Source organism: Biomphalaria glabrata, chromosome 1, assembly GCF_947242115.1.
Source record: "Biomphalaria glabrata chromosome 1, xgBioGlab47.1, whole genome shotgun sequence".
NCBI classification, from domain to species: Eukaryota; Metazoa; Mollusca; class Gastropoda; family Planorbidae; genus Biomphalaria; species Biomphalaria glabrata.
In genome coordinates, this window is record NC_074711.1 from 45,932,616 (window position 1) to 45,944,864 (window position 12,249).

The 12,249-nt window shown below is 38.8% G+C and overlaps 1 protein-coding gene across 5 annotated transcripts in view; it reads left to right on the top strand.

Annotated features, from left to right (window-relative positions):
- The window catches only part of LOC106052352 (serine/threonine-protein kinase 32A-like), a 57,545-nt gene that overhangs the window by 42,278 nt on the left and 3,018 nt on the right, over positions 1-12,249 (top strand). For all 5 annotated transcript variants that reach the window (XM_056039680.1, XM_056039665.1, XM_056039673.1 and 2 more), the window contains 5 exons: positions 8,638-8,675; positions 9,019-9,108; positions 9,345-9,448; positions 10,897-11,013; positions 11,363-11,488. In XM_056039680.1, coding sequence (XP_055895655.1) covers positions 8,638-8,675; positions 9,019-9,108; positions 9,345-9,448; positions 10,897-11,013; positions 11,363-11,488 — 475 coding nt within the window. The remainder of the gene's footprint in view (positions 1-8,637; positions 8,676-9,018; positions 9,109-9,344; positions 9,449-10,896; positions 11,014-11,362; positions 11,489-12,249) is intronic.

The following is a 12,249-nucleotide window of genomic DNA, read 5'->3' on the forward strand; positions in this document are numbered from 1 at the left end:
TTGACATTCAGGACATCCCTGTTTCTTAACCAAACTCTCCCCATCCCCCCTCCCTATTCCTGTACTACTACCAAATGGTTTTATGAACAGACAAGATAAAGAAAAAGAATGGGCCGATATGGAAACATTTGTCAGCTCGAACGAACGATTAGGGTTAGCCACCATTACAATTTACAAAACTTGATGGAAAGCAAATCCTTACATTCAAGCTTCAAACACTGGTTTTAAAGTTAATATTAATTTGTGATACAACGTTCAGGAATTTTGAGGGAGCTTTTTAAATTCTATTTTTTATCGTTTTTTACAAGAAGTGAATTTATTTTTTCACTTTGGTGTCACCCCCAAGTTCTCAACAAGTCAAGAGTCATGGGCCCAAGCGCAGTGGGCCCCTAATGGTCGTGGGCCCGGGTTCATTGAGCCCCTTCGCGCCATGGATGCTACGCCACTGTCAATAGCTCCATTGATCAAGTACTCTATAGCTCCATTGATCAAGTACTCTATAGCTCTATTGATCTAGTACTCTATATCTACATTGATCAAGTACTCTGTAGCTCAATTGACCAAGTACTCTATAGCTTCATGGATCAAGTACTCTATAGCTTCATTGATCAAGTACTCTATAACTCAATTGACCAAATACTCTATAGATCCATTGATCAGGTACTCTATAGCTCCACTGATCAAGTAATCTATAGCTCCACTGATCAAGTACTCTATAGCTCAATTGATCAAGTACTCTATTGCTCAATTGATCAAGTACTTAATTGCTCAATTGATCAAGTACTCTATCGCTCAATTGATCAAGTACTCTATTGCTCAATTGATCAAGTACTCTATAGCTCCACTGATCAAGTACTCTATAGTTCCACTGATCAAGTACTCTATAGCTCAATTGATCAAGTACTCTATAGCTCAATTGATCAAATAATCTATAGCTCCACTGATCAAGTACTCTATAGCTCCACTGATCATGTACTCTATTGCTCAATTGATCAAGTAATCTATAGCTCCACTGATCAAGTTTTCTATAGCTCAATTGACCAAGTACTCTATAGCTCAATTGATCAAGTAATCTATAGCTCCACTGATCAAGTACTTTATAGCTTCATTGATCAAGTACTTTATAGCTCCACAGATCAAGTACTCAATAGCTCCATTGATCAAGTACTCTGTAGCGCAATTGATCAAGTACTTTATAGATCCACTGATCAAGTACTCTGTAGATCCACTGATCAAGTACTCTGTAGATCCACTGATCAAGAAGTACTCTACAGCTCCATTGATCAAGTACACTGTAGCTCCATTGATCAAGTACTCTACAGCTCCACTGATCAAGTACTCTACAGCTCCATTGATTAAGTACTCTACAGCTCCATTGATCAAGTACTCTACAGCTCCACTGATCAAGTACTCTACAACTCCATTGATCAAGTACTCTACAGCTCCATTGATCAAGTACTTTACAGCTCCATTGATCAAGTACTCTACAGCTCCATTGATCAAGTACTCTACAGCTCCATTGATCAAGTACTCTACAGCTCCATTGATCAAGTACTCTACAGCTCAATTGATCAAGTACTCTACAGCTCCACTGATCAAGTACTCTACAGCTCCATTGATCAAGTACTCTACAGCTCCATTGATCAAGTACTCTACAGCTCCATTGATCAAGTACTCTACAGCTCCATTGATCAAGTACTCTGTAGCTCCATTGATCAAGTACTCTACAGCTCCATTGATCAAGTACTCTACAGCTCCATTGATCAAGTACTCTGTAGCTCCATTGATCAAGTACTCTGTAGCTCCATTGATCAAGTACTCTACAGCTCCATTGATCAAGTACTCTGTAGCTCAATTGATCAAGTATTCTACAGCTCCATTGATCAAGTACTCTACAGCTCCATTGATCAAGTACTCTACAGCTCCATTGATCAAGTACTCTGTGGCTCCATTGATCAAGTACTCTGTAGCTCCATTGATCAAGTACTCTACAGCTCCATTGATCAAGTACTCTACAGCTCCATTGATCAAGTACTCTGTGGCTCAATTGATCAAGTACTCTGTGGCTCAATTGATCAATTACTCTGTGGCTCAATTGATCAAGTACTCTACAGCTCCATTGATCAAGTACTCTGTAGCTCCATTGATCAAGTACTCTACAGCTCAATTGATCAAGTACTCTACAGCTCCATTGATCAAGTACTCTACAGCTCCATTGATCAAGTACTCTGTGGCTCAATTGATCAAGTACTCTACAGCTCCATTGATCAAGTACTCTGTAGCTCAATTGATCAAGTACTCTACAGCTCAATTGATCAAGTACTCTGTAGCTCCATTGATCAAGTACTCTACAGCTCCATTGATCAAGTACTCTACAGCTCCATTGATCAAGTACTCTGTAGCTCAATTGATCAAGTACTCTACAGCTCCATTGATCAAGTACTCTACAGCTCCATTGATCAAGTACTCTACAGCTCCATTGATCAAGTACTCTGTAGCTCAATTGATCAAGTACTCTACAGCTCAATTGATCAAGTACTCTGTAGCTCCATTGATCAAGTACTCTACAGCTCCATTGATCAAGTACTCTACAGCTCCATTGATCAAGTACTCTGTAGCTCAATTGATCAAGTACTCTACAGCTCCATTGATCAAGTACTCTACAGCTCCATTGATCAAGTACTCTGTGGCTCAATTGATCAAGTACTCTGTGGCTTAATTGATCAAGTACTCTACAGCTCCATTGATCAAGTACTCTACAGCTCCATTGATCAAGTACTCTACAGCTCCATTGATCAAGTACTCTACAGCTCCATTGATCAAGTACTCTACAGCTCCATTGATCAAGTACTCTACAGCGCAATTGATCAAGTACTCTACAGCGCAATTGATCAAGTACTCTACAGCTCCATTGATCAAGTACTCTACAACTCCATTGATCAAGTACTCTACAGCTCCATTGATCAAGTACTCTACAGCTCCATTGATCAAGTACTCTACAGCTCCATTGATCAAGTACTCTACAGCTCCATTGATCAAGTACTCTACAGCTCCATTGATCAAGTACTCTACAGCTCCATTGATCAAGTACTCTACAGCTCTATTGATCAAGTACTCTACAGCTCCATTGATCAAGTACTCTACAGCTCCATTGATCAAGTACTCTACAGCTCCATTGATCAAGTACTCTGTAGATCCATTGATCAAGTACTCTACAGCTTTATTGATCAAGTACTCTGTAGCTCAATTGATCAAGTACTCTGTAGCTTTATTGATCAAGTACTCTATAGATCCACTGATCAAGTACTCTGTAGCGTAATTGATCAAGTACTCTATAGCTCCACTGACCAAGCACTTTATAGTTCATTAATCAAGTACTATATACTTAAATGACCATATACTGACCAAGTACTCTATATTTCCACTGACTAATGACTCTGTAGATTCATTGATCAGTACCGTATTTTTTTTTGGTGCATACAACTCGCGGGTTATATTTTTACAAACTAATGGCAGTTGTGCGGAGTATGCAAAGGTGCAGGTTTACACAATTCATTTTACTTATAAACATGGCAGAACGGAGACCATGGACATTCCGGTGGGTCTTTCTATTTAAATCTCAAGAAAACTAAACTAATTTACCGATACCGATATCGAAACACGAATAGACTACAATGCTTGCAATACATCCGTAATCAATCGCCAGTCTAATTAATGTGACTCTCCTCGTTCTAGTTAGTGAAGCCATCGCCTTGTTGTCAATTTCACGTGTCTTCTTCCAACAAGCGGCTTGGTGTCATACGTCGACATCACCATCAACATCGTTGGCTTTCATATTGTCGGCCGAAATGAAGTCAGCCTCTACTGCTGGTTCTGATTTCACTATCGGTGAGAAGGTCAGCCTCTACTGCTGGTTCTGACTTCACTAACGGTGAGAAGGTCAGCCTCTACTGCTGGTTCTGACTTCACTAACGGTGAGAAGGTCAGCCTCTACTGCTGGTTCTGACTTCACTAACGGTGAGAAGGTCAGCCTCTACTGCTGGTTCTGACTTCACTAACGGTGAGAAGGTCAGCCTCTACTGCTGGTTCTGAGCCTTCTTGAAATCATTGCGAATAGTTTCAGTGCTGATTTGCTACCACGCTGCCAGAAACCATTTGTATACTTCAGTGTATGTAGCACTTCAGTGTATGTAGCACTTCAGTGTATAGCACTTCAGTGTATGTAGCACTTGTATGTAGCACTTCAGTGTAAGTAGCAAGTCTTCCTGGTGATGTGAATGTCTGCTCCCAATCACTCACCCATTGCTCCCGCTCGTTGCAGACACTGAAATGGATGACAGCGAAGTTAAATGATGGAAGTTTACATGTTAAGCCACCCGTAATGACAGCAATGTGCACACCGGTCTCTTATTGATCTGTTTATGAATAGACGATTCTTTGTCCAGCCATTGCATCGAAAATCAACAACGACTTTGGCAGAAAGAATCCAGCCATCAGTCTAGCAAGATAGCATCGTTCATTCCAGTCCTTCAACATGTCGCGTGTTCATACGTCCCTTTTTTTTGTAGGACAGTACGATTGCTGCCAGGGGTACTATATAGCTCATCCGAACAAGTACTCTATAGTTTCATTAATCAAGTAATCTACAGCTCCACTGTCCAAGTAATCTACAGCTCCACTGTCCAAGTACTATTTAGCTCCACTGACCATGTACTATATAGCTCCACTGATAATGTACTCTGTAGTTCCATTGATCAAATACTCTACAGCTTTAGTTCTCAGTACATTTTGGTTTCGAGTTTGCAAGGGTCAAACAGTATTTTTAATAAACCAATTAAAAAAGAACGGTAATATAATTTTTGCCGGCTCCACTATCAACTGACCATACATATCCTAACAATGGCTGGCCTACCTATTAAATGGTGTCGATCCAGGAAAATCTTCAAATCCCTTGACCGATTCCGCTCTACGTCAGTAAAGCATCCAGAATTTTCTGCACGTCAGCAGAATGGTTTTTCATCTGTCACAGTTCCAAAGAAAAAAAATAGTTGGCGGCACATTTCAAAGTTGTCAGGCGTCCATGTGTCCCGATCGATAACCCGATAAAATTGAACATTTACAAAAAAAGAACAGGGATCAAACAAGAGTGACAAAACAAACTTGATCGAACTGTCATTGTTCTATTGTGACATCGAACTTGATCGGATGTTCCACAAATAATCAGAATTCAACTAAATCCCAGTGTGGACTTAAAGATAACATGTACATTTCAGTGTGGACTTAAAGATAACAGATGTACATTTCAGTGTGGACTTAATTAAAGTCATGTACCCATTAGAGTTGGGGTGACTCATAGCGCCCTAAAAATTCAGAAATTCTGAATCCCAGTCTTCACCGAAATTTGAACCCAATTAAACCTACTCAGCCACCACGCCCCCAATGATTCTGAAACGTCTCGACCTTCTGTGGCACCCCTGTGCTAATCTCACTTTTACATATTGTTGGCGTTTTCTCAGAAAGTTTCAGATCCACGCTGGCAAATGTTTGCTAACATTCAAATCAGATACGTTTATCCTGGCCTCTAGTGTTTCAGACTATCAAGATGACAATACAGACTATAGAATTATATCTTCGGTACTTCTTGACGTTTAGTAGGCCAACTGATGAGGTTCGAGACTTCTTGACGGTTGGTAGGCCAACTGGTTGAGGGTCGAGACGTTTCAGAATCATTGGGTAAAGTAAAGACGGTTTTTCGTTGTACTGGCTACATGACACACTGCTCGTTTGCCAAAAACAAGTCAGTCCAACAAGCTTTTTTCCGAATAAAAGCTTCAAATTTATTTTTGCTTCAATCTTTTCCTTTAAACAATTTCTTTCTAAGTTGTTTTTTTTTTTTTTGTGTGTGCTGAAGTGACTTCAGAAGTACTACTCTTGAACATAGACCAGCACCAGTTTCACAAGGAAGTAATTTATTTCTATGAAAACCTTTTTGATGTTCATTGTTTGACTAACGGGATCACATGGCAAGCCAAATAGAACAAAATACTTTGACCACGATCATTGGTCACTGTGAGCTAATGTCATCTACCGAGCATCGGTTTTTGTTTTCATCTCATATTTAATGTAGGGCCTACTACTGACCAATTCTGGTCATTCATGTCATGTGACACGAGGCTCCAGATCCAGCCACTAAGAAGATGTCCTGATGTTTGGTTGTGCTTTAGGAGTCCATTCAATAAACTGTCTCTGAATTATTTACATACTGATGACGTGAAGAACATCGATTGGGGCTCGACATTGTCCAAGTCCCTCTTTATGCCTTATCAGGCATCCCGTGTTATCTGGGGAGGAAATACAAGTAGGTCGGGTCACGTGACATCAGGCTGACTAGCCAAGTCTAAGCAAATATTAGTTATATCAGGGGCCATAATCAGCCCTTTTCTTTTTCTATTATTTTCTATTAACTAAGAAACTAATCTTGATGTTGATGGCATGAATGCTCTCCCTGGTTGCTGGGCGACATCAATGTACTGCGCATGTTTTATCGGTACAACATTGATCTATGGGAAGAACATTTTATCCAGCTATCCTTCAATAAAGCCTACAATAGGCGCGCGTGTGTGTGTGTGTGTCTGTTGTTTTTTTCAATAATAATGTGATAGTTATAATCATTTAAACTAAACCTAAAATAAATACCATCTATATATATAATTCTCTTCTTCGCTCAACAGTTTGGACAGGGGAGAAGCAAAGGAAAGATCACTCTCTTAACTCTCTTATTTCTGCAGATAGTCACCCCACGAAAAAACAAGAGGGGGGAGGGGTTGAGAACAAGTATTCACAAAATAGCAAGGCCGGACTGTTGTACCTCACGTAAAAAAAGAGGGGGGGGGAGAATCTACTCTGTAGGAACTATCGAGGCGACAGAGAGCACAGCTCAGGAAGGGAGGGGAGAATCTACTCTGTAGGAACTATCGAGGCGACAGAGAGCACAGCTCAGGAAGGGAGGGGAGAATCTACTCTGTAGGAACTATCGAGGCGACAGAGAGCACAGCTCAGGAAAAAAGAGGGAGGGGGGGGGGACAAGTATTTTTTTGCCCTTTGCTACGGATGGCTGCCTGGTCGTGTGGTTTGCGCGCTGGACTGTCCCATCCACCTTTGTCCTGCGGGAGGTTTGGACTAGGAAGTAAACTATCGTCAATTCTGAAGGAACATCCGAAACATGTAAAACATTTTACAAGCAAACATTTTACAAACACTAAATTGCAGCGCCGGACTTAACCATTGTGACCAAGAAGTCATGGAAAGAGAACAAGTAATCTACTATGTATATTTACAGGTCACTAAATAGCGTGAAGCTAAGTCATACAGTATATCATAATAATTCTGTTTCCTGCATGGATCACGCTCAATAGCAGGAATTACCAAATGATCGATCTATCTTTGAGAATTGTTGACCTAAAGTAATTCTTCATTAGTTTGAGGTGCGAGAAGCTTCTTTCACCAGATTACACAATTACGGCTAATGCATAATGCCGTTTTTATTTTTTGCGCGTAGGATTGGCGTTTTCGATATTGAATGACACCATAAAATGACAATTTTTGTCGATATATTTAAGGAGATTTTAAGGACTTTTTCCGTATATTTTGTAATTTCGGGAGATTTCCAGGAGCTCCTTTGTAAATCGACAGGAGGGCGTGGGAAAGTTATAATATGGTTTAATTTAATAATTTATACACCTAGAATTAGCGCGGGTCCTATGAAAGTTTGGGTCCTATGAAAGTGCTGGGCCCAATGCGGTCGCATAGGTTGCAGTGGCCTAAGGCCGGTACTGCAAAAAAGAGGCGTATGCTACGCCGCTGGTCGACTAGTTGTAAATAATACCAGTATTTGAGGACAACGTGCTGACGACAAGGGAGTTTTAGCATACTTAAAAAGGGGGAAAGAAAGGGCGATGGGCCTTTTTTAAGTGACAAAAATAGGATGCAATGTAGTAGGCACTAGTAAATTCGTATTTGACAATTGATCAAATAAAAAGACAGTATTAGCAATGTTTAAAAAATCTGGGACGTCATTTGAACGAGTGAGGAAATAAGAAATCTATAGCGCCTTCTTTTTGATGTAGGTTGCAGTCTCGGGACTATGGAAAATGTTTTATTTTTGTAGGCCGCTTTAAATCGTTTTTCGAAAGAGGCAACAAGACGTTCTAGTGCAGAAGAGATTTCAAAAAGTGTCTGCCAACTTCCACGAGTCGACAGCACGGCCGGACTTCTCCCCAACGTCATGCCATCGTGTTGCCACCAAACAGGCTCCTCTCTACGAAAACAAAAGATTATTTTATGACGATCAAGCACTTAAGAGTGCTTGCTACGTGTGCCTCGAATGTCTCTGAAAATTCAGTAGGCCTATCGTCTCTTCCTTAGAGTTTGTTACACTTGCTCTCTTTAACAACGATGAAGTGTGTAGACGCTTCAAATGCAGTAAGTAGTTTGGTCTATGTGTATGTTGGGTGTTAAAAGTTTGAGAAATATTGTCCTAGTTAAAAGGTTGAGAAACACTGCCTTGCTTAAAAGGTTAAGAAATAGGCCTACTGTCATTAATAATGGAAACTTTGTTTTGTTTTTTTGTACCTACAGAGATATAAAACCAGACAATATTTTACTGGATGAAGAAGGTAAGTTGCTATTTGGATGTCTATTGCTGCTGTTCATTATTCGTGTTGTTGTGACTTTCAAGTCTAGAGTACAAATCCGTTTAGATCAATAAGTAGCGCATAGACTAGTTAATATATTAGGCATTTTAATTCAGCTGTCTTTTGATCTCCCTATATTGCTCTGTTCTCTCATCTCAGCTGTAATTTACTTAGCATTTACTTTGAGTACACTTTTATATTTGACTTCTAACGTGACAACCTTGAAGAATTCTTAATTACCTGTTCCAATTAGTTCTAGCTAAATAATTAAATAAAAAAACAAAACAAATTATTATAATGTGATTTTATTGGCATTTACTTTCAGGTCATGTTCACATCACTGACTTTAATATAGCATCAGAATTGAAACAGGATGAGTTGGCAACATCACTTTCTGGTACTAAACCTTATATGGGTATGGCTTGTTTTGACTTCATTTTCTACATACAATTTTTTTTAAACTATGATTTTGTTTATAAATATTAAGCTGTCTGTTTTATGTAAATATTAAGTTGATGGCCAGTTCAAGCTTAATTTAGATTAGGAAAAAATGCTAAAAAATATTCTGCTGTAAGTCTGATTCACACTCTTACCTACAAACTCTCGAATGAATTCATCGAATGTTTAATAGATTTTTTTCATCTTACTTAGCTCCAGAAATTTTCAAAACAGCCATTGGGGAGGTCAGAGGTTACAGTTTCCCGGTAGACTGGTGGGCTCTTGGAGTCACTCTGTATGAACTAGTCAAGAAAAGGGTAATTACTCTTGATACTTTTTATTTTCCAAATACTTTTCCATGTCATCATTAGGAATTTCATTCCTGTACTCCCCATCACTTCATCTCTTGGTCTGTACTCCCCATCACTTCATCTCTTGGTCTGTACTCCCATCACTTCATCTCTTGGTCTGTACTTCCCATCACTTCATCCCTTGGTCTGTACTTCCCATCACTTCATCTCTTGGTCTGTACTTCCCATCACTTCATCTCTTGGTCTGTACTTCCCATCACTTCATCTCTTGGTCTGTACTTCCCATCAATTCATTCATTGGTCTGTACTTCCCATCACTTCATCCCTTGGTCTCTACTTCCCATCACTTCATCTCTTGGTCTGTACTTCCCATCACTTCATCTCTTGGTCTGTACTTCCCATCACTTCATCTCTTGGTCTGTACTTCCCATCACTTCATCTCTTGGTCTGTACTCCCATCACTTCATCTCTTGGTCTGTACTCCCATCACTTCATCCCTTGGTCTGTACTTCCCATCACTTCATCTCTTGGTCTGTACTTCCCATCACTTCATCTCTTGGTCTGTACTCCCCATCACTTCATCTCTTGGTCTGTACTCCCATCACTTCATCTCTTGGTCTGTACTTCCCATCACTTCATCTCTTGGTCTGTACTTCCCATCACTTCATCTCTTGGTCTGTACTCCCATCACTTCATCTCTTGGTCTGTACTTCCCATCACTTCATCCCTTGGTCTGTACTTCCCATCACTTCATCTCTTGGTCTGTACTCCCATCACTTCATCTCTTGGTCTGTACTCCCCATCACTTTTCCATGTCCATTGGAAAGTGATAGTAACAAAGATGATTAAAGTATTTTAAAGCATTTATAGATTAATTTTAAATGTCAAATTTATCCTCAAGCTTATCTGAAAAGTATTAATAGGAATTATATTAAATTCTTCGTGATTTTTATAGACCAGGGGATTAAGTGTCAAACATCATTCCTTAAAACAAGTTGATACCTTGCGTTTTTAAATTAATATGTAGGCCTATGCGCCAAAGATCTAAGTCAAAATATCTACAAGTCAATATCATATCCCTTAGATTTACAATGGTTTTTTACTCAAAAATATTTAGTTAATTAATATTAATAATACTTATAATAATAATTGTTATAAATATTGATTTGAGCATTAGAGCCAACAACTATACCTAGATTTTCGATAGTCAACAGAAAATAAAACATATTGTGATTTTAACTTAATCATTTAGACAAAATATCTAAGATTAATATAAATATAATAGAAGAATTAATTGAATTTATAATTTTGCAGACATGTTAAATTATTTTATTTCATAAGAAACTGAGTTTTATAAGATTAAATGAAAATAGTTTTTGATAAGTTTACATTTTAATGAATTCACTTATATAGACTAACCCTATCTAGAATCTCTTTTTTTGTTTTCTATCTAGAGGCCCTTTAATGTTCAAACAGATACAAACCCTCAAGACACTCTACAGATTTTGTGCACTACCAAAGTGAATTTTCCTTGCAATGTTTCCAATGAAATGAATGATGTTTTAAGGCAGGTAAGTTTGTCAGTGGGGCACTTGCAGGGTAAATAGATTCAATGGATAAACATGACCTGCAAACGTTTGTCAGTGGGGCACTTGCAGGGTAAATAGATTCAATGGATAAACATGACCTGCAAACGTTTGTCAGTGGGGCACTTGCAGGGTAAATAGATTCAATGGATAAACATGACCTGCAAATGTTTGTCAGTGGGGCACTTGCAGGGTAAATAGATTCAATGGATAAACATGACCTGCAAACGTTTGTCAGTGGGGCACTTGCAGGGTAAATAGATTCAATGGATAAACATGACCTGCAAACGTTAACGTTTGGTTTTTACAATAAATATAAAATTTCTCTTCACAGTTATTACATGTCAATCCAGAACAAAGACTTCAAAGCTCTGAGTCACTTGTATCACATCCTGTCTTGAGTAGCCTCAATATGGAGCAGGTCAAGGCCAAGGCTATTAAGCCATTATTTGTGCCTTCTGTAAGTCTATTAAAGTACAGGCCCTACTAAGCTCACACAGATTGCAAGTGGTTTAGATTGATTCTGATAATGAGCTATCATATAGTTAGCTCTGTAATAAATAACAATCTTACTTGCAAACAAGCAAAACTTAATAGATACTAGTTATTAGTATGGGCTTATAAACTATATGTCTTGGCTAACAGCCATGCTCATTTTCATATAACATTCAAGAGCATAAAAATATTCAAATAAATCAACATTAAAGAACTATAGCTTTTTTAGCGGCCCCCGAAAGGGGAAAAGACGATATTAGTTTTGTGCGAAATGTCTGTCCGTCTGTCCCGTTTAGATCTCGTAAACTAGAAAAGATATTGAAAATCCGACATCACAATATTTTAGACCATTCAAAGTACTTTTTTTTTTCTGAAAGCGAAAAATCTAATTTTTAAAATCAGTTATGCAAGCAGTTTTTTTTTAAGAGAAAAAGCTAATTAGTATGCATTATAAGTTAGACCTAATTGAAAACGAATAGTAATCTTGTAAACTTCATTTTTCTGAACTTTCTTTTTATTGCGGAAATTTTTTTTTTTTTTTTTTTTTTTGAGGATTCGAATAAGAGATTGAGCTTTTTCAAAACAATTATAAGACATCAGTTAGGCCAGGGGAGGCGCGGTGGATGAGCGGTAAAGCGCTTGGTTCCGAACCGGGGGTCCCGGGTTCGAATCCTGGTGAAGAATGGGATTTTCAACTTTGGAATCTTTGGGCGCCTCTGAGTCCAC